Source organism: Lichenostomus cassidix, chromosome 4, assembly GCF_008360975.1.
Source record: "Lichenostomus cassidix isolate B80296 chromosome 4, HeHo_3.0, whole genome shotgun sequence".
Classification (NCBI taxonomy): Eukaryota; Metazoa; Chordata; class Aves; order Passeriformes; family Meliphagidae; genus Lichenostomus; species Lichenostomus cassidix.
In genome coordinates, this window is record NC_139484.1 from 69,556,323 (window position 1) to 69,579,841 (window position 23,519).

The 23,519-nt window shown below is 41.6% G+C and overlaps 1 protein-coding gene and 1 long non-coding RNA gene across 7 annotated transcripts in view; one reads left to right on the top strand and one right to left on the bottom strand.

The window, feature by feature from the left end:
- SLC2A9 (solute carrier family 2 member 9) overlaps window positions 1–23,519 on the bottom strand; it is a 105,167-nt gene that overhangs the window by 75,078 nt on the left and 6,570 nt on the right. For 4 of the 6 annotated variants that reach the window (XM_085059813.1, XM_085059814.1, XM_085059812.1 and 1 more), the window contains exons 2-3: window positions 5,852–5,937; window positions 675–773 (exon numbers count right to left, since the gene is read on the bottom strand). In XM_085059813.1, the coding sequence (XP_084915939.1) occupies window positions 675–773; window positions 5,852–5,914 (162 nt within the window). In that variant the 5' untranslated portion in view covers window positions 5,915–5,937. Of the gene's footprint in view, window positions 1–674; window positions 774–4,380; window positions 4,535–5,851; window positions 5,938–10,819; window positions 10,839–23,519 lie in introns of those variants that run through there. The other 2 variants (XM_085059816.1, XM_085059811.1) reach the window with 2 other exon arrangements.
- LOC146438805 (uncharacterized) lies at window positions 12,054–21,775 on the top strand. The gene is made up of 4 exons (XR_014852122.1): window positions 12,054–12,209; window positions 14,646–14,730; window positions 21,252–21,349; window positions 21,706–21,775. It is a non-coding gene; the product is annotated as an uncharacterized LOC146438805 (long non-coding RNA).

Sequence of the window (23,519 nt, forward strand, 5' to 3'; positions counted from 1 at the left end):
AATTGAGGGTCTCTAGACAGCCAGGGTAAAAACAAAATATTCATATTTCCATTTGCAATAAGTGATATTTTAATGAAATCCCCACAAATTTTTATACTGATTTTACAGTGCTCTGTTCATCAAATCTGTCCCACGCTTTACCTAATAGATGGCCAACCCAGAGGTTTAGAATTCATAACCAAACAAGGCATCACAACAAAACACAGAAGAGGAGGCCCATTATTGAAGAGGAAAACAGAAGCATTATTTATAATATCAGTACTGTGGGAATGAAATGTTGTGCAAACCTCTAGAATTGCATGATGTGAAAAGAAGCTCCTGAACATGTGCTTGCAGCTATTGAATACTCACCCATCAGATATTAAAAATACTTTATCACATAAAAGTGTGCAAAGAGATTTACGATTAGTCTGCACCCAGGAGAATGGGAAGAAAACCTTGTGGATCCATTCACCTCAACAGTGGCATTTAGCTCTCTAGCAGCTAATGAATTTATGGAAAAACCTCGTGGGGAACAGAAAGAAGGTTCCGGGCAAAGGAAAGTCACCATATGAGATTTAATCCCCTTCTACTATGTAACCAAGAGGACTATAAAGGCAGGATGCTGAGGAGCGCAATAGTTGGACACGGCTGCCCTCTACTGACATTAAATTCCGCTTTTTTCGGTCACTTACCGCTGCGGGAGCGTTCACCACCGATAGATTGTAACCGTAAAGAAAAGACGACCCAAAAGCGCCAGTTAAAGAGGCTAAAATAAGACTTCCAGACCAATTCTGAAAAACAAAGGAAAGATGCAGCCATTGTTAGTATACTTAAAATTAATGTACCGCAGGTTTTAAACACTCCTTAGCTATTTTGCATAGCTTCTCCAGGCAGCTGTCCTTGCTGCAGAATAATAGCCTGAAACACTTCCCTTGCTCAATCTGAGAAACATTAAATTTGAAGTGACAGCATCTTAGTTAACATCTACAGAGGCATAAGCGAACATTTGAACTTCTTTCAACCTCACACAGCTCTGCTGCAAGCGTTCTAGCAGCCCCCACACCAAAAAGTAAAATGCTGGGGAAGCATAATCTCAGCAAAGGATATTGTTGACAGTCTGTCACTAACACAGTGAAGTAAGGTACAGCATATATGTGATACCACAGGTCTGTGGGTAGATCTGAATTGGATGAAAACTCATGATGGTGTGCCATCCACACCCACAAGGATTTATAAAATTGTGACCAAAAAGGTTAAAATTATCCCTACAGACTAAGTTCTGTAACCCAAATGAAAGTTTCTGACAGTAACTTTTTGCCACACACACTTTCCAGGGGAAACTCATTTGCCCTTTTCCCAGTGACACACCTGTACCTCTTCCTCCCCACATCTCCCCTCATCCTCCTCATACTCTTTTTAGCCCACCTCTGCAAGCAATTTCTTCTTCCACATCAGCTGTTGAATAAAAGGTAGAACTGTTTTGATTTTAGGGATTTTGCATTTTAGGGTCCTTTCCATCTTCCCCAGTATTACTTCCTGCCACCCAGTTCTGTGGCAGAAGACACCATTCCCAGCCGTTCCCAAGAGATATTGAAGTTAGTGTTTTGGTGGCTAGTCAATTGCCAATCTGATGTTGTAGATCATGAAAGACACCTCTGACTAAGTTAAAATAGATGGCTTTTTGACACATTTTCAATTTAAAAAACAACCATAAGAATCTAGATTTTCAGGCACAGCTCACTGCCATTTATGCCCAGCCTCCTCGCTCACTGAAACCTCAATACTTTCAAAAGGCAGAAGACCTGCTTAAGCAGGCCTAAAAAACCCAGCTTCAGCCATATCCCTCAGCACACCACACCAGGTTAATGAGTCAATACATTCTGTTGTGTGCTCGCTTTGGGAAATGAAGGTGTGGAGCATGAACGAGGTTTGTGCAGCTGGCACATGGCATAGCAGCAGTGACAGCGGACTGGAACAAGCAGCACCAGCCTTGCAGGCATGGCAGGGCAAGCAAACACAGCACAGCCCTTGGCATGTGCCAGAGCTCCTGTGCCACACTGTCAGCACAGACTTGTGACCCACAGATGAAGGATCAGATACCCAGGTGCCACAGGGTGAGGAGCACCGTGTACAGCTCAGCACTTGTGGGGTCAGCCACACTCACAGCTGCCAATTCTGAGCGTTCAAAATGCACCCTGTAGGGCAGCTGAGTGTTTTTAACTTCTTCCACATGATGTGGGAACCTTTTAAGAGATTACACAGTTCATTAACCAGCCTGGTTTTGGTCAGGTCAAGAGGAAGTGTGCAGGGGGGAAAAGCCTTGTGTAAGAAATGTATCCCGTTGAGATCATTACATAAGCCAAACACAATTTATTATTATTAGCCAGGTTCTTAAAATGAGCCAGCCACACACACACATGGTTTGCACTATGACTTTCCTAGCAAAATGTAGCAACTTGAACACAAGGCTTTATATAATTTCTGATGATAACACCTCATATTAGGTGCTTATTATTTCTCTGCTGTGCACAGGAATTCCTACATTTAGAAGAAATTGCTACTACTCTGAATGAATGATGCTGGGGCAAATATTCCTGGTCGTCTACCAGACTGCTCCCAAAGGGTTCACAAACAATAAGCATGAGTTCCCTAGTGTTATGCAGTAATCTTGAAGCAATATTTGCAAAGGGTTTTACTCCAACAACGTTAGACCCATCAGAAAAATCCTGCAGGCAAAATTAATTGGAACTTATAACCTAATGGTTATTAAAAACATCAATGTATGTATAAGCTTTTCATCACAGGCAAATTATATGTACTTGAGGCTAAGTGGAAGATAATGTAGGGCAAATCACAGAAATGCTTAGAAAACCCCACAGGGTAATAGCTGGGTTTAGAAACTTATTCAATATGAAGTTTTTAAGTATACAAGCTGCTGCAGAAAACCTCAGGCCTGCTCAATTCAGAGGTTTTGGAACTTGGAACATGAACTTCAGCTTCTCCATGACCTGTCCCCTCATTCAGTATTTTAAATATTTGCTCAAGCTTCAGCAACACCAGATAAAGACGAAAGCACAATGAAGCAAGAATGTGAAAAAAAAAAAAAATCAAACTGTTGCTCAAAAAGATATGAACCCTGTGGCAACATTAGTAAAAGGAAAGGAAAGAGAAACACGACCCGCAATGTCTTTTGCAATGGCCAGGGAATAAAAAGGCAGCCACGCCTCCTTCATAGGTGTTCCTTGGCTTCACGGCCATGTGTGTGCTCATGCTCACGCTGCTGTCAGCCCAAGGGCAGGAATGTGTGACTGTCACCGCAGCAATCAGGGCTCAGCCAGGAAAGCTGCACGTCAGCTCACAGCAAAGACCTCCAGACACCTGAACACTGTAATATGTGAAAGCCCACATTTTTGGTCTAATCACAGATCCCAGGGCACTGTGGTCTGCTGGTGCTTTTCTCAACTCCAGTCCTTGTTCAGTATGCAGTGTAATTATTCGTGCTGGCTACCATGAGCCTCAAATAGTCTTTTTTTCTTTTCTTTTTTTTTTTTTTTTTAATTTAATGCATGACAGTTTACATTTCAGTTTGCATTTCAGTTTTCAAAACATGGTTTAGAGCATTGTGCTTTGGTTAGTTAGTTATAAACCCCTTCTTGCACTAATATTAAACACAATTGATAGTGGCAAACATTGCATGCATGCATAAGGAAGTTTTAATAGTTTTAAACAGGCATTGCTAAGACTTTCTGTTGACTCAGGGAAGCTGGACTCTGGAGCGCCTTACCGGGGATGCCCTCAATGGCAAGCCGGGCGCTCCCAGCAGGTGCCCGCGGACCCGGCGCCCTGCGGCTGCTCTGTCCCCGGGGCTGAGGGGGGTGAAGGGAAACCTCCGTCTCTGTCTCTGGGGCTCTGCCCTTGCCCTGAGAGCTTGCCAGCACGGGTGGTGCTGGGGAGCAGAGAGGCACCAGCAGCCGCGCCCTCTCCTTGCGCTGCTCCCTCCGCCCGGCGCTTCCCGCGGCACCGGCTGCGCTCCCGGCCGGGCACACCGCGGCCCCGCGCTGCCCCTCGCCCACCCTCGGGGCCCGGCTCTGCGGCTGCGGTAGTTTTAGCTCTGCCCACCGCCGGCAGCGGCACCGACAGCTTTCCGAGCGGGGAAGGGCTGTGCAACCTGAGCTCCGCCGGGCTGCTCTCCGCTCCCGCAGCCTCCGCGCTCCAGCCTCGCGTCCCTCCCTTCCCACCGCGCCGGAGAGGATCGGAATCACCCCTTGTCCCGTTAATGCTCCCCAGGCGCGGGCAGCGCAGGCCGAGCTTCCCGTCCCGCACCGCCGGGCTCGCTCCCGCTCCGCGGAAAGGGCTGCGGCATTCCCGCGGCACGGAAAGCTGCCCCGCGCTACTTACGCCCCGGCGGGCTCGGCCGCCTCCCGCAGCTCGCCGCTTGACCAGCGCGTCCCCCTCGGGCTGTGCCGCTCCGGCCATGCCGCTGCCACCGGCCCGCAACGGCCGCGCATCCCCGGGGCAGAGCGGGGGGCGGCGAGGGGCGGCGAGGGGGCCGTGACGGGCCGTGCCGGGCGCTCGGGGTGCTCGGGGGCGCGGCAGCACTGCCCCTGCCCCTGCCAGCCCCGGCCAGCCCCGCCGCGGGAGGACGCGGCTCCCGGGGGGGACGGAGCGGCTGCGGGCAGGGCTCGGGCCGTGGGGTGCACCAGCTCACTGCTCTGCGTGCTCGCACAGAACTGAGGGCGATGTGTCCGCCCTGTGGCTGCCCGGCAGCCCCCGTCCCTCCGCGGGGATTTACCCGGCAGCGCAGCTAGGGCAGGGGAATGTCGCGACTCGGTGTCCATCGCGACCCACCCGCCGAGTGGCGCCGGGGCTGGGAGACCACGGCTTGCAGGGCATCTCTGCCGCTGGGTCCAGCCTGGAGACCTGGGCAGCCTTTCCGTGGGCAAGGCTCTAGTCTAGGGTGGGGAAGACTTTTCCCGTGAGGCTGCAAAGCGAAGGTACCACAAGACTTGTAGCCAATTAAGATGTTAAGGATGTTTCCACAGCCTTAGGAGGTTTAGATCTGACACGCCACACTACTGCTGTGCAAAGGATGGGAATTAGACATGCTACCAGGGAAGATAAAAGCTTTCAGCTATTATGTTTGAAGGTAGCTACTCACAAACACGGAATTTTGAACTGCTAAGAGTTAAATGACACCATTTAGTTGGCAATGATGAGTATTAAGTGCATCTGGGAACTGTTCCCAGATGACTGTAGCTAATATTGGTGTAAATCTGAGCTGTTTTCACTTCTGATATGTTACATACCTCAGAACTAGCTTAGAGATCTCAAAGACATCCTTGGTTAATGCCACTGAGTAAAGCAGGCTGGAAAGCAGCTTTTGATGCAGCAGCTTTGAAGTGTCATTGGCTCAGATCAAGATGACCAGTGTTTGAATAGAAAGCCAGATGCTACTCATTAACACACAAAATTATTGTACATGTTGACAGACGATCTGGACAACATTTATAATCTCTTTGAAAGCTCATAAGCAGTCAAAGAGTCAAGTTAGGAGAACCAAGCCCCTAGAATATATAGAGTGTATTTGAGATGAATCAGACACCTGTGATTTGTTTTGTTTCATGTTATATAGCAGTGCAAATAGCTCAGTTCATACTTATATACAATGAGATTGATATGTACATAATTTCTCACCTTAACACATTCACAGTTTTTGACCCTCTACAATCACTGTTGGTAACTTACAGAAACTAAATATGCTACTAAAAAAAGGGTAAGCATTCATATGGGTTCCAAATAATTATTTTCTACCTGCAGTCCCGAAATAGCAAACAAGTGTCTTGACAGAAGACTTGATGAATTCACTCACCACTTTTTTCTTCACTGTATTATTTTCCTTCATCACGCCATTGCTTTGTGGCTTGTTCTCCATTCTGTTACCTTGTGAAGTAATAGCTGAGGAAGAAAAGAGGAAAAAGTTGTGCTACTGTTCAGGAGAGGAAAAAGATACAGGCTCTTTAGTAGACTTGCTATCACTATTAGAGCAGGAACTTCAGACCCACTGCAACTACAAAAGTTTAGTCAGTCAAGTGGAACTACATTACTATGGCTGGGTTCCAGCCAGGGCATTTGGATTAATTGTTGGTGTGATTCTAATGATCATTAGACCTTATACTAGCTAGGTCATTGCATATTTGCAAAGGAGGAGTCCATTTATTTACTGTTCTTTCAAGCAAATTCTTGCCTGTGCATCACCATGTGTACTTTAATAATGCTAAAGGATATTTTAATCTTAATTTATTAAGAAACTAAACTGGTTTTTGGTGTTTCAGAGAGGATCTGATATTTACACGGTGCTTCATTGTATGATCTTGGGCAGTCTGCCAGTTTGTTCTGTTAATTTGGAACATGGATTATTGTGTTCTTCTGATTCAACATCTTGAGATGACAGCACACTTCAAGATTTTTGCTTACATGCCATTATGGTAATGATAGATCCTGTCCTGAATAAAAGTTGTCTTCCAGACAAGAGTCTACAAGACAGTGAATTATGAGACATGGGGAGTAACAGGCAGTTTGGTGAAACAGCACACTGGAGTGTTGAGGCCATCACACATAAAAGAGGTTTTTAAGATGAAATCACTTCCATGAGACATTGGCAGTACTGGGGCCATTATATCAGATGGTTTCAAGAAATCAGTCTGAGCTTTTAAGTAAGAGAAACTTGAGACATGCCAGCATCCTGTAAGCACTAAAGTCAGAAAAGTTACCTTCTTACCCCTCCACTTACCAGTGCAGTCAATACTAGCATCCTGCAAACAACCTACTTTTCCTCTGCTTCAAAGGACCTTGGTCAATTCCTGCTAAATTATTCTTCAAAAAGGGCTTTCATTGAAATGTATTTAGCTTTATAGGAGAGAGGCTTCATATCATCAAACAGTTCTCCTGTCCTGCCACACTTAAAAAGTGTATGAAAAATAATGTCAAGACCTGTTCACTGAAGCTCCCACATCCCATACAGATTTCATATATGGATAATGTAGATAATTAAATTAATGAAGGTTCTGACAGAACACAAACAAAGCATCATCAAACTGGAATTTAAGAGCTGACAAGATAAAGACTATGTGGGTCATAGCACTGAAGCAACACAGTCAGAAACAAGCTGCTAAGGATCTAAGGAGACATAACCTCACAGCTAAGCCACTAGCAGGGATAATCTGCACCTTCCTTTCCTCACTGCATTTATTTCTATATCACTGGATTTTTTTCAGAACATACTTAAAACATTCTAAGGTATGTCTGTTGTGTCTGGAAAGTTTAATTGCTAACAGTTCACCACCTGCAGGAGTGTTCAGACTGAGCTATCCTTCCTGTATTTCAGGTAGCCCTCTTTTACTTTTTTAACATATCAACTTGATTGTAGCAAAAGGAATGTTGCCATATCCAAAACAGGCATCCCAGTTGATGCAAAAAATAAGAAATCTGGACTGGGGATGGTGTAGAAGTCACTGAAATCCTGCATGGATTTGTCAAAGTTATTTTTGCATGTTATTGACTTGTGTGCAGGGAAGAGAGACGTGATCACAGCATGCAGAAACCTGATCTTCAGATTGTATTGTTTGAAAAGATCTAAGGAAGTGATTATCCACTTAGGGGAATAAAAGGCTCACATTTGCTCTGAAGCTGATGTTTACCATTCCCTGAAAAATGCTAATAGATAGTGTGGAAAAGTGTATTCCTTCCCTCTGAATTTCATATTGCTAGTACCAGCAAAAGTTGCTAAAGTTGTTGATCCAAAGATATTCATTCATTACTTTTTCTTTGTCACAGCAGATTAGATTTTTCTGCTGCATAGCTTGTACAGTTAGTCAGCAAGCTACTCACAGATCAGAAAAGGCTCATTTACATCAGGCCAGGAGGCATCTTCCATTTCAGCTCTAGTTTACTTACCTACTTATCCAGCAGTTTATTTAGCAATGTATGGGTTGAGTTCATTGGAAGGACGTGCAATCCAACTGAGTCCCATGAATTGTTAGCCTTGGCAAGGAAGGCTCAGCAGTTCACAAAAAGGAACATTATGACTGGCACAGCAAATTGGCTTGGGAGAGGTATGAATAAACCTACTGTAATCCAGGTTTGGTTCTGAACTTTTCTTGAACATTCAACTTTCATTTACTGACTGGAAGTCAGGGAAAGGGAAAGCTGTTGGAAAGCTGTCGTGTTCAGAAAAAGCAAATATGCAAAGGGAGCAGTTCAGATGAACTAAGAATTTAAATAACCACATTTGTTAAGTTAGATGAGGAAATCACCAAGGAGATGACCACCTCAGAAAGGCTGACTTAAAGACACAGATGCTAAAAAGATAACCCAAAAAGACCAAGCCAAACTAAGAAACACATAAACCTGGACTAGATCAATTATTGTTTTCCAGTCTGAGCATAAGGCTCAGTAGCCAGTGAGGGCCCATTAGCTATCTTGATCAGATGAGTGTGGACTTAGACCAAGGCCCCAGTCACTCCACCTAAAGCACAACACAAACCAGCTTCAGGCAGATTATCTGTGATAGGAAAAATTCTGCTGCTACAGATTCCTCATTATGGGCATGAACAGCTTCCCTGTCTGTCACCCAAGTACAAAATTATACTATCTCCATAGAAAAATAATGTCTATGTCAACATTGCACTACTATGGACAGGGAAAATGTGGAAGAGCTGCCTTCAGCTGGCAAAATTCACTTGTAATTATAAATTAGTACAACCTCTCAAGGATGGAAAGGGACTATTTTTTACCCCTCAGGGCACACCTCTTTCAAATGTAGCACAGAATAGTTTGCTTTCTTTTAAAAGCAGGGAAAAGAAGCACTAAGAAAGACGATGTTGGGGTAGAAGATACCACCTCAGGAACTGCTGAGGAGCTGAGGGGTTCCAACACAGCAGAACCCCACTGGTGGAAGCCTTCTTAGTCCTCCCCCCTGGAGAACACGATGGTTCCTCCCCAAATTATGTAAATCCCCCCAGCTGTAACCTAACCCTTGATCCCATGCCTTCCTCCTCCCATTGGTTGTGGTGTTCCCCCCGCCTCCTCTCCCCTGACCCTCCAGCCGCCCCTTTAAATGTAGACGGCTGGGGTGTCTCGTCCTCTTTTGGCCCTGGAACCCTTCAGAATAAACCTCTGGAACCTCCGGCTGACTGAGCGCTCTGAATTCTTTGTCTCTGGTAACGCACGAGTTATCCAACTCCGTGGGTGAGTGAGAATATGTGCCTTACACCGGCACGGGTGTGAGAAGGGCTTTTCTGTACAGCACCAGGCAGTGCTGGCTGGAGTGATCTCTCGAAAAGCCATAGAGACACTTTCGGTAAACGCAGAGGCCTGGTTCCACCCCTCCTCCCCCTCCGCGTTAAGACGACACCACAGTAAGATGTGAATCACAAAGCTTTGGAAAATATATTGGTGTAAAAATAACCCAAATAGACCCAGTAAGTCTTATCGTCCATGAGAGACTGACATCTAACAATTTTTGCCTTTGCAAAACTTAATTACTTTGGTTTGCTATGCTATGTACTGGAAATAAGTCCATGCTTCAAAAGACCTTTTATTATTTCATATTTTTGGATTCAACACTAAAACTCTAGTAAAAGAGCATGGAGGAGAAAAGTTTTGCATCTCACTCCTATCCCATAGTTTGTGTACTGCTATCTTTTTTCTACTCAGCTGTGGCAGTGACTTTCTATGTCTGAGTGTTTGTGTCTTTCAAAAATGGAGCTGTCCATGTGGTGAAACAGACTTGAGCTGGGGACTTCCCTGTGTTTCAAACCAGATTCTTCTGTAACTATTTTATGGTGTGTACTGCAATGAATGTGCTCCTCTAGCTGGTGCTATAAATCACACACACACACTCAGAAGAAATCCACCATTGATTAATTAAAAGGTTGGTTAACGAGAGTATCAATGTGAAGAACATATTTCAAATATCTGTGTACCCCAAACCAGTAACAATTTATATGTTAGATCCTGATAAGTTATGTAACTATCTGGTTAAAATGGAAGTCCATTAAGAACCGAAGGGATTGTTTTCTTCTCAAGTAGTTTTGTTAAACTAAATCTATTCTGATGCAAGTGAGACTGTACAAGCCAGTGTTTCTTGTATTGTTTATGGAAAATGTCTAATAGCCCCAATATTAAAATACCTTTGATGAAATCAGCTGGGGCATGACTTTAATTTGACACAGAGGGTTCCTATGGTATCAAACTATTTAGAAAAGATTATTCTCAAATACAGTAGACACCCCAGCTTCCAGAAGTACCTGTCTCAGAAGTAATCAGTGGACATAGTGGTAAAAAATGCATATGTCTCTTTTTTCCCTGTATCTTTAGTATAAATCCTAAAGTGTCCTTACAAGATGATGAATTATTTTATCTGCATTTCAATATTTCATACAAGTCACAATCCGATCTCTTTTACTGAGAAGTGCAAAGATTGAATCTCTTGAATTTCAAAGTTGAATCTATTGAATTTCAAAGTGCAATAGAGATTGTTATGGGTTGTTGTGGGTTGTTGCTGGCTTTTGGTGGATTTTCTTCTATAAATTCTGGTGAAAATTAAAGTTATTTTCCATAGAAATATATTACACTAGGAGAAGAAGACAATTTCAGAGTTAATAGCTACTTACATAGAAGCTGAGTACTACACTAGTACAGGCAATTTTTTGTTTATAAACTTCACAACATTGGTTTATAACAAGATAAATCTATTCTTCCCTCCCCAAGTCAATCCCTTGAGAGCATTGCCAAATTTGCTGCAGAGTATCAAGTCCAGCTTCTAGATGTTACTCACCACTTATCTGAAGTATTCTTCACTTCCAGTGAAGTTCAAGAGCAGCCTCTTCAGAACTGCTACAGCTGCCTTCCTCTCTAAAATAGGGACAACTAAATCACTGAATTAAATGCAAAGTCAGATTTAACTCTTTTATACTTTTTCAGAGGTAATAAATAATTAACAGTGAAAACAAAGAATAGTATGACGCTTCAGCTGGAATTCATGCTATGTCTCTGTCTTACCCAATAGAAAACAAACTGCCTTGTATGGCTGTGATACCCTACAAGAGGTCTTTGTTTCAGATGCCATAAACCATGAAAAAGCTTTGCTTCCCTCATTTGAACCATCAGACATTTGAAACTCAAGTGCCTAAGGCTAGGACTTGCATTCTTATACTTTTACCTGATTACGAGTGACCATACTGAGGAACACCCCCAGCATTCCACGTGCTGTAAATAGCTTTTAACTGTGATGTTATACACTCAAGCATGTGAGATGGTGTGTGGTACTTGCCAGGAATTACTCCTTTGCCAGATTATAGAAGGCTGGGACAGTACTGTACAGAGCATAATGTACAGTAATTAACCCTTCAGTAGCTAATAAAAAAGATTTACCTTGTCTGCTCTTTTGTCTTTGTGCCATAGAGGGGAGCTCCATATCATTGTTAATTTAAAGACAGAAAAAAAATGGGTCAGGACAAGGGTGAAGCAGTTCTGACTGTTATTAATTCCTCACATCCCAAAGCTAAGAGAGATAAGAACACTCCTTTGTGAAAAGGTGCTCTCTGGTTTGGTTTTTCCCAGCTCCTACATGTATTGCTTTCTTTGAAAATTTAAGGTGTGTTAAATCAGTCTCACCAGCATTGTCCTAAGGACTTTGATAGCTAATTTAGCTGGATTATTCCTAAATTTGCAGACATGAAGCTACCCAAGATGTGTTAGGTAGAGAAGCAGTGGTACAGATGTGAATTGGCTGAAACTGTAAACTCTGGTTGGGATTTGAGGTAACTTTGGTCTTTTGGGGAAAGTGGGATTATTGAGCATGTGGTGCTTGGTTTGTATTTCAGGTTATGATTGTTCTGGCAGCTCCTACGGATCACCTCTGATCCTGTTACATAAACCTTGCTGAGGTTCTCAAAAGACATTACCATCAGATTTACTTCAGCTAAACACAGGCATCCTTCTCCAGTAATAAGATGCTAATCAGTGAAAACACCACTTCTGAGTGACAGGAAACTTCTCCTTAAGATCCCCTAACATTTTTTATGTAAGAATATCTTTAGGCTTGGAATCTAATCTCTTACAAGTAACAGGAAAAAATGTCTTGTACTTTAGCTCTCTGTAACATGGTGGCTATAAGAAAAAGGAGATTCTCTCATGCTCTGGAACAAGAATGAGGGAGCAGATAGGTGAGCTTCAAACAAATCTTATATCTCAGGTACAAGTGACAGATAATAACTTCCAAACCTTTACATATATACATTTAATTTGCATTTCAAACAACCTACGTTTTAACTGAAATCTTTACAACTTTCAAATTAATCCAAGGTGATTAGGTTGTTACAAAATCTGAGATGCACTACTTCTAGCAAATCTATAATTTTTGGAAAGGACTTGTTGCTCAGCATGTCCCATGATTAGGATTAGGACAGGAAAATAAGCAAGAAATGCTATAACGCTGGCACTGCTACATTATAAAACAAGTTTTACACAGTTATGTGAGATTTGGGAAGGCATGCACATTCAAAGAGCATCAATTCAATAATCATTGAAGAGCAGCTCATTCTGTGAAAGGACTAATCCTTTCTGACAATGCTAGCTCTTTGGTCCAAATTTTACAAAGCTTTAGATTCAGTTTGACCTGTATCATCCTGACCAATAGTACAAAGAAACAATCTCAAGGGCAACTTATACAGACATAAACAAGAAATAAGCACAGGCAAACCATGAATTTTTTTGATAGATACCACACAAGAAAGAAATCATAAACAGAACAGAAAGAATATTTACAAGCAAGCCTATGTTAAAAGCTTACCAAGTCACTATTCAGACAGAAGTCTGTGAACTTGTAATTTATTGTTCCAGATGATTTTTTTCATTGTTAGGAAGCTGAAAACACAAATGCTAGAGAAAACATGATAACCAGAGAGCGTACAGTGTCTGTAACTATATGTGTGAATGTTCATTCACACTTAAAGATGTAGTTTATATGCAGATAGGCCCTTTTGGAAATGCAGGCTCAAACTGATGCTAAGATTTTGGGTCTGTGAAAATGTTCCAAAAGCAGTCTACAAAGCAGTAGTATCCAGTTTAGTTTTAAACCTATTTCCCCAAGAAAATTAACCATGTACATAAATAGTTTGCTAGTGAAAGAGAGAACATCTAGCTTTTCCCTTAGTCAAACCACCAAAACTGGAATTGGGTGTCTTTTTCTGGCTACATATCCTTGATGGAAATGCACTGCTTCCTGCGCTCCTAAAACCAGAGTTTTGAGAGAAAAGCCAGGACACTGACCATTTTTATTTAGTAATCCTTTCATCTTAAAAACCTCAAAGTTCCAAATATTCAGGCATCAGTACAAGATCAAACAGATCGGGGTTGAACAGAGCAAGAATATTGAATATATAAAAATAGTTTTTGATGATTTTATATGACAGTTCCTTGGATCAGCTACAGCAAAGTATTTTCCAGCTATTTTGCAAGAAAAAGTGGTTAATAATTACCCTTTGCTGTGTTGGCCATTACTGTTGTTTTAACCATTTTTTTCCTATGTACACATGCAAGTCTGGTATGTCATCATTTAGGAAAAATCTTATGAGCCATGAGTTTAATGTTTTTATTATGTTAGGGTTATTTCCAACATTACCCTCCATGTAGATTAAAGCTAGTTAAATCTTTGCAAAGTTATTTCCAGTGAAATCAGCCTAGCATCTATGTACCATTTAGTAAATGTTGAATTAAATATTGACAAGTGAAAGCTTTTATATTGTAAGGTCATGCCCTGAGGTAAGACCAGAGCTGCTCCTTTTTACAGGTTCATTCCAGATGGAAAGGAAACACTGTTTAGGTAATTTGCATTATAAAGAAGAATGATGCCACAAAATGAAAACTTTCTGGGTGGGAATTTTGGATTTCATCCTGAAGGCATAGTACCCAGCACCTAAGTTTCTTTTGGCTGAACATGGAAGAATATTTTCAAAACTTCCAAGACCAAAATATTTGAGCAGTGCTATTACACCCAGCAATTGTTTCCTACTTCTCTTGGAATCCTTGGAGGAGAACAGGTGATCTTTTTGAAAGATCACTCAAATTGCTAACCCTCCAGATGGAGCTCTGTGCTGACCCAAGGATCATCCTCATTGACATAATGACTGCTTTTGGCCTTAGATATCACTCTTGGTCTCTGTGGAGAGGGAAGCATCAACATGCCTTTGCATACATCGCAATCTCAGCCAGTCACTAGCTTGCTCAAAACTTGAGTTGCAAGACTCCAGTCCCTTGAGAGCAGCAAGCACTGCTTGAGCCTGGAGTACACACATTCCTCACAAGGCTGAATGTGCCTAAAAAGGATGCAGAGCAAGCCCAGGGTAGAAATATATACTCACGTTACTTTCTTGCGAAAGTCAGTCCTGGAAATCAAGCTAGGAAAATAAACTTTGCCCAACTTTGCCCTATCCAACATATCCAGCTATTTTAAATAACCCAAATCCCAGCTTTGCTTCAAGCTACAAACCCCTTTTAGTTTAGTCTAGATGTAGTTTTAGGTTAGATGTTTCATTTTTCTTCATCTAGGGACTAAAAATAATCAGAGATATTTGTGAAACAAATTATTCTCCCTTTCTCAGATTCATGAAACCTGGCAAGCAGTCGTTCAGAATTTATTGTCTGGAAGGTTAGGAGAGAGTATCAAGGTATTTCCCCCTAAAATAGGTACTGTAATACAAGAATTGACTTTAATGTATCACTAATTTAATTCGTGTAGTTAAATCTTGATATGTAAATATGGTAAAATTCTGCATGTTGTGAACCTATGTGTTTTTCTCCCACTTTGAGGAATTGGGGAATGAAAGAAAAAGCTAGTAAGATACACCTTCTCTCCTCTCTCAAGCTTTAGCTGTGATTTCCAGGGGCATTTAAATGTCCTTTGTTGCAGTTTAAAAAATGGTACAAAAAATGCTTTGTCACACTCAGTAAGTTTCAATTCCATGAACATAAATATACGAAACTCCCTTACATTGCCAGGGCTTATGAAACCCTGGCAAGGCTGATGGCTGAAGCGCCTGCTTTGCATTTCAAAAGATATTGGGATCAAAGTCTGCTAGTTATTACCATTTCCAGCAGCTCATGGCACTCGTGAGGAGAGCCTCCTGGAACAGCAGGGACTCCCCTGTGCCTTCCCTCGGGAGAGCATGATAAAGGACATTCTCAGCCCTTGTCCTCATTCCAGGTAAAACTGATCCAGACCTTTACCCTGACCACAGGCCTGACTTTGTGCTCAAACTCAGCCCTGCCTTGTCACTGTGGACTTGCCTGTTGATGACAGGGCTGTCTCTGCCCCTGACTTGCTGACTTCAGTTCACACCTGAGCCCCAGACCTGCCTCATCACCAGGGCACGTTGGGCTTCTGTCTGAGCCTGATCACTGCTACCAGGTGACTGGCAGTCAAACAAAGAAATTGTCAAAGAAATAGTATCAAATATGCATAAAAGACACCATTATCTAGCAAATTTAGTAGCCGTGGAGTTGCAGGAAAAAAAACAAAACAAAACAAAACAAAACAAAGGACTTGGAGGTACAGGTGACTTTTCATAACTCACTCCCACCCAGGCTGAAACCACCAACCTTGGGAGGAGCTGGGGATGGATGAGTGTAATGCTGTGTAACATTAATGTAGTGTGTGGGTAACCCTGCTGCCTGCATTGTTGTTCTCTCTTTCTCTGTAATAAGTAGATCTGGACAAATAGTGAGACTCTTAAAATCTCAGTTATAGAAACAGGCTCACAGTTAACACTAAATTCCTAATAGACGTGAGGTGTGTTTCCTCTTGGACAATAAACAGTACTTTGAGCAGTGTTTCTGTTCCATGCTTTTCTACTCTGTAAACTGGGGTAATTTAAATTGTGATGTCCAGAAAGGGAGGTAGAAGATACTGCAAAAGTTTAGTGCAGTATCTTTATTTGTCAAAAGCAGGGGTCTCTCAGCTGATTAGCACTAGTGACAGCAAAAGGAATTCTCCATAAAAGAAGATAATCTTTGCTTCAGTTGCCATCAAATTGTAAAACATATTCCTGCAATAAACTTCATTATCAATCTATGCTTAGGATGGTAAGAAATACATTTTAACCACCTAATTATTTAGGTGATGTCATCATTCATAGAAATAATTATGTTAACAGAACAACATATCCTAGGAAGGCTTTAGAAATGAAATTAATTTCACAATAATTTCAAGGGAAGGTATCTTTTTTCTCATTTTATGGAACAAAAGGGCATTGACAGAAAACCATCATTGTGGGTCCAGACTTTTCTATGGAGAGAAACAAAAGGGCTGGAGCAGTGATCATGCCCCTGTACTCAGCACTGGTGAGGCCACACCTGGAATCCTGTGCTCAGTTCCAGGCCCCTCAGTCCAGGGAGAACATTGTGGTGCTGGAGCAAGTTCAGAGTAGGGCAATAGAGCTGGTGAAGGAACAGGAGCTCCTCTTATAAGGAGCAGCTAGGGAACAGAGGTTGTTTAGCCTGGAGAAAAGGAGGCTGAGGAGGGACCTTATCACCCTCAGGTCTTTTCCAACCTAGATGTTTCTATGACTCTAGCGTAGCATTCTCTGGAACTGCACAAGTGTCCAGACAGATGTGTGCACAGCTTCTCAGGCAATACAAAATCCCCAAGCTGTATTTGTATAACATTTGTACAACATCCTATATAGCCCAATATCCTCTGTTTGGGTTGCTACTGACAGCCACTGTATTCCAGCTTTTCTGCTTCCCTCCTACTCATTTCCTTTTGTAACAATCTTTTGGTCTCTTCAGTCTTAAATATTGGCTTTAAAGTTCAGTCAGAGTTGACCTCTGCCCACTTTTGTTACTAAAGGTTTGAAAATCGAACAAACTACTGTAATATTATGGTGTAAAGTAGTATATGAAAGCAAGAACACTGACATAAGGCAAGTCACTGACAGTGAGATTGTTCCTAGTTTTATTGCCAGTTATATGAACAGGGTGTGAGAGTGACTGAATTATGTCCAAGTGCATGACTCATGCCATGTATGGCAAAAAAATCCTGTAATGACTCTATGTTATTGCATTCTACTTTGCTGTTGGTTCAAGGGGCATTACTTTCATGCTAAGGCTTATGTTGTCAATTAATTAAACATTAACCTGAGAGCAGAAACAGGAATCTATAGGTAGCACACACTAAGCCATTGAGAAGAATATTCAAAGTCTTCATCTTATGCCGCAAGCCATTATTGAAGTAACTGGTAGTTGCATAGCAGAATTTTGGTTATAAATCCCCTTACCTCCTGTTTGTGCTTGTAATGAAAATCAAGGTTTTAAGTACATTTTGTGACCTGGTCTGTGAAAGGTGATTCAGTGTTCCAGACCAGTATGGGATGCAAGTGCAGGCAATCTAAGCACAATAACAATTTATGCAAGAGCTAAAGCACTGTGCTAAATTGGATCTTGGTCCTACTGCTGAACTGAGCCACTTCTGTGTCAAATTAATTGCATTAAATGAAAGAGCAGTGCACAATAATACGGTTATCTGATATGGTTTTATTGCTCAATCTATCACTGAGTTATTTTGAAAAGGAGGGCAAATGTGAGGAGAAAGTTTGCATAGCAGTTTACTGGGGACACTCAAATCTAAAGCTGATTGCAAAGTGCTGTAGAAAGCCATTTTTGTTCTTTAAGTGACAGATAAAATTAATTGCTTATCCATGTCTATAAATTTATAAAAACCTTTAATAAATACACAGTAATGGACTCTCATGCAGGTATTTTTTTGGAAAGATCCAGAAACCATTGTGAATAGTCTTAGAAAGCTGACAGTTGAGTTCTCTGAGGCAGACAAAACAAGAAAAGCATTAAAATAAATCTTAATGAAAGACTCATAATGCTGATACTGATCCAGACTGTGGCCAGCAGTAGATTCTGTAATGGACCTTTACTGTCACAGCAGATGCAGAGAAGGACAGAAATTATGAATGATGCTGTTGGAGTAAGTATGCTAAACTTAGGAAGGAGATGTGACCTTTCCCTCAGGTTGTCCTTTCCTTGCAGAACCTTTGAGAGGTTTGGACAATTACACAAACAGTCTCACTTCCATAAAACTTGCCAGTGCTCCCTTTAGTCCAGCCCATTGTCACATCTTATAATGGCTAGGATTGGCTATTCAAGCAACGAGAAACAAATAAAGTTTACATGTCCAGATTTTGTGTATAGATTTCTTAACAACTTCCTAACTTAGAGTATGTATTTGGATCCACTTTCAAGTCACCCGTGTCACTTCTCCAATTTATGTATATTTTTTGTTCTGCTTCCCGTGGCAATGAGTTTGACAGGGTTTATACATCAGGTTGTCAATTTTAACTTCTTGTCTGATTACTCATCTAGAATTTGTCTAGTTCTTGTGTTGTGAGACTTATCAGCCATACCCTTCCTAAGTGAAGCTGTGCTGGTTTACATGCACATTCCTACATCATCTGCTTGGTTCCCTGGGCACACTCCTGTTGTGCTACATTAAGCAATTACACCTCACAGGCTGTATCTATATTAGTCACTAAAATAGTTCTCATTTTCCTAAACTTTACAAGACATCCAATTCACATGCTCCAAGACTACTCTGCCTTACAAGCCAGAACACGCCTTGGTTTACTAAAATTCAAACAAAAACACCACTGTGGTTGCACCAGAATCTCCTCAATGTGCCCAAGGATTCTCCACACATCTAATGCTGTAATAGGCAACCTCAGCCTCAGTTTCTCCTCTGTCAGGAGTGTTTTGGTGTGTTTATTTTAAAAAGGAATTGCTGTGGACAGAAAATATCTGTTTTGGTAAAATTCTCCACTTTTTTTTTCCTGAGCTGCTGCATCAGTGCCAAGAGCTGGTGCAAGAGATCACTCAGAGCAGAGGCAAACCTGAGCTGGAGCCAGATGCTCCAGGATGGGGAAAAGCAGGGCAGCATAGCCAGCAAAGGGAAATTATCAACAAAATGGAGCTCTAGAGCCTACAGAGGCAGCCTATTGCTGATAGAGTCCTTTCTGTAAGCACCCTTTTAGAGCAAGAGGCTGAGAATGGGTAGCAAAGAGCAGAAGCATGTCTTGAAGATGAGACTTCTGTCAGACTACTCTGAGTTATTAGTTTGCCTTTGGGACAATATTTAATTAATTTTATTTACTGCATATTTTTCATCCTCTCAAGCTTCCTGAAATGAAATTTCTTGCTCAGTTGTTTATTTCCATTTCAGAAAATATTCAATTAGAATTCTCTCCCCTTCACTCTCATCTTATTTGGTGACTACTTATGCTGTTTCTACTTCAGTTGTGATAGAGCAGTTTGCAGTGTCTTTGGAGGAGAGGGGCATGACAGTTTCTGACCATCTATGTCTAAAGTTCTGGAAAAAGAAATACTGTAATTAAGCAAACATATAGAGACTCTTGTACTTGCCTTTGTGGCTGAGGAATACAACCCATCAGGGTGTTAAATATCACCAGTGTCTGGCATGCCTGATCCCTTTTTCTCCCTGCCCAGCCCCTCTCCAGGAGGAGAGCATGCATCTCAGGCTTTCAGAGTGGTTTTTGATCACTGACATTGCACTGCAAAGGTCTGTGAATGTCATGAATATCGAATATACTCTGGAGCCCCACAAACTGCTGCAATACCATTACTCACAAGTCTCTCTGTGGAGGTGCACAAGGAAAATTGGTAAACTCATTAATCTTTTCCCTTTCATTTATTTTATAAAATAGAGTGGATTCCTAATTAGTGAGATTAGGTCTGGTCTGAAAACAAGAGGCCAGCCAGGCAGGTAACTGTAGCAGCAGAAACAGATATGCCTTGTAGGAACTTCTGAGAGCTTTTAGTAATAGATATAGTAAAATCCTTCTCTGGTCTTATGCATGTTTTGTCTTTTTCTTCCCATCCTCCTGACAGCTAAATTGTGAACATAAAACTCTCTGGTCTGAAATGCAACAATGAGGTCTGCTCCATAGATGGTTAATTCTAAAACTGCTTATTGATGTTCCATAATACGTCATGTATCAATTAGCGAGATGAAGACAACATAATTAATCCTGTCCCTGAAAGAATCATCTGTGTGGCATTTAAGCTTCAGATTAAACAGTTTAATAGGCATAATATGGTGCTCTGCAAAAATACTGAGAGCAAATATCCACCTTGGAGTTTAATAACTGATTATCAACAAATGACATTAAAATAGAACGACATTTAAATAGAACCATTACTGTTATATCAGCTGCATGAGAGCAAGCTGATAATCTGCAAGCAAACATGATAATAATGCCATTGCATTCAGTTTCTCCAACTTTGTACTCAAGATTTTAACAGACATTGAGAGAAGAATCACCACAGAAGAGGGAAACACCATGAATTTGTCTAAACTGAACCTCATGATGGTGTTTCCCTAGTTAGTACAGACTTCGCTTGATATTTCCCCTTCTTCCCTAAAAGGGAAAAAATCAATTCACATGCAGTTAATTAGCAGCTGGAAACTTGCCTGATTGTTTCATTTGACTGCAAAAGCATAACCCAGGGAAGCAGGAAGAGTTAAAAACTGACTTGTGTAATTGCTGTTGCAAAAGAGGCATGCAGCTTCTATCCAGCCTGTGAGAAAGAGCTGGTGAGCCAGAACAAGATGGGCAAATTTTAATGTAGCCTCTCTTACTCCTGGAGAAATTCTTACTGTCTCAAAGGTAGGAAAATGATGACTTACCATAGTAACTTTTCTCTCTACAGTACCTGCCCTCAAAGCTGCATTGTGTGGACATGTAGGCTTGTACTCTGCAAACATAGATGGTATTTTCATGGAATACCCTGAATATATCTAACTGCTTGAAATGGTTAAGTGCTGATGTCTGCTCTAGTTTGATATGCTCTCAACAGCCCTCAAGGCAGCAAGGCAGGGCAAATGCTATATTCTGCAGATATAAGAGACTTTGCATTTCTCTTGAAACAGAAATTTGGAAAAATTTTGTGATCTTCTCCATTCATTCTCCTGTTCTCTTGTTGCTATAATTTCCTGTCTACCCCTCCCATGATTTGGTTGAATTCATTCATAAAACTCCTTAAGCTGCTGTCCCCATCTTACCTTTCCTCATATTTCTGCAAAACCAGAACATGTTATCTGAGGCTCAGTTCTGCCTCATGGCCCCCCCATCCTCGTGGCTTGATTTTTCTCTTGATCACTTTGATTAATATTTGTTTCCCTCCAGGTGCAAAGCACTGCTGCAATATCCTGCTGTCTGCAATCAACCCAGCTTCTATTTTGTTTGAAACCCTAGCTTTAACTCTTCAACTCCTTTCTCTGTGTGTAATTTAATTCCTGTTGATGTTAATACATACTGTGCTGTTCCTCATCTCTTTGTGGGGACATTACCTTATGCTCATTCTTCACCCCAAAATCCACAAAGTCTGTGAACTGTACCAGGCCCCATGGCATTCAGACCTCATTGAGTGACCTCTCTCCTGACCTACATCTGCTGATTAAGGTCTAACATCCTTTGTGGGATAGGATATACCAGGACAAGATAATCTTTCAAAAGGGAGGTTAGATTGCACCACATTTACATGCACATCCTTGCTCTGACTCACGCCTGCACACAGAGTTACACAGAAGCCACAGCCCTCTGTGGCCAAATCAAGACTTGTTTGTGTCTTGTTTGTCAGGCTCTGACTGACCACAGATTTTAGAGACAGCAGATTACATGAGATGTTACTCCTCAGATCGTACTCCTTGGATCTACACTTGTGTTGTGGTAAGCTGTACATGAAAGCAAATATGGAGAGGACTCTCACTGCATTTGGGGACTGACCATCCAAACCTATCCTAATTCTCTGTTGCCTCTAAGCTGAAGTGATCTGAACTACTGATACAAAACGCTCTACCCAAGTTGCAAGGAAATACTTGGAGTTCAAAGTTAAGGAGCTTGTAGATATGAGCAATGAAAGGGATAATGTGAAAATTGCAAGTAACTGTGGAGACTGAGAAGAAGATCTCACAGTTTTCGACCACATTTGGCTTAATGTTTTTTCAGAAATCCAAGGAGGGAGGAATCTGGCTGTGACTTTCTTTCCAGTTGCCCTCTTCTCTACAACATGTTCTTTCCTGTTTGCAGGGATTGCCTTGAAATACTGACAGCTTGGCAGACAAAACAATTTTTTAACTACAACTTCTCCTCTTCAAGGCTCTAGTCAAGGGAGCTGGGGTTGTTTTGCATGGGAAAAATGTAGACTCAGGGGAGACCTTATCACTCTCTACAACTGCCTGAAAGGTGGTTGGAGCCAGGTGGAGGTCAGTCTCTTCTCCCAGGTAACCACTGACAGAACGAGAGGACTGTGCCAGGGGAAGCTTATGTTAGACATCTGGAAAAAATTCTTCACCAAAAGAGTGATTGGGCACTGGAATCGTCTGCCCAGGGACATGGTGGAGTCACCATCCCTGGATGTGTTTAAAAAAAGACTGCATGTGGCACTCAGTGCCATGGTTTAATTGGTGAGGAGGTGGTAGGACATAGGTTGGACTTGATCTCAAAGGTCTTTTCCAACCTAGTTCATTCTGTGATTCTATGGCTCTGTGAAGGTTACTGTTAGGGTTTTTTGCATTAAATTAAATGACTCTGTTTCTGTAGCAGTGTAGAATGACTCCAAGCCCTTTGTCCAAGTCTAAGAGTTGATACCACTCCCTTCAAAGTTTCCTGTCTCTGTGTTATGATCTTGTTATATCTGCTTCACTTGCTCAAGAGCTCAAATAGGGGTTTTTTAATCCTTTCAAAAAACAGTTTGCAATCAAAAAGATTTGTACTGGAATAGCTTCTTATTGCAAAACCTGAAGGGTTTTTCCAGTTGGAAGTCCAGGTAGCTTCCAATATTACCTATTTGTTCTTCCTTTTAAACTTAAATTACAATGTATAGTTCTTGCATGACCACAAAAACCTTTGCAAATTTGTAAATTAACAAGCAGTAATAAAGTGATGGAACAGTAATAAACATCTTCTCCAAACCTTGTGGCATACCTCAAAATCCTTTCACAATTAGAGAAAACAGATATGACGACTCCCTTGCTAAACAAATCTGTTCTATTTTTCCTCCTACCCATTGTCTGTGGTGTTTGTTCATAAAATTTCTTCATAGTAAATGTCCAGTATGAGCCAAAATCTAGATTACCCCTTCACTATAACACATAGTTTAAGAATGAGGAAAAGCTTTTGTCTGCTAAAACAAAGCTGTGAGACATATTCCTAGGTAGGATTCCTCTGTTTCAGTGCAGTGGGGAAAAGAAGGAAAACCCCTTGTTCCCTAACTTTTCCATTTTCTTCTTTCTCATGCACAGACCAGTTTTGTCTGACTTGAAATCCAGAAGTAAAGTTTAACTATTTAATCAGTTTGGATTATAGCCTAGCAGCAGAAATAAGAAGTTCATTTCTATTTCTTATCAGCCACTTTTCTACTATGAAGAAGGACTGAAGAGCAATCTTCAGTGT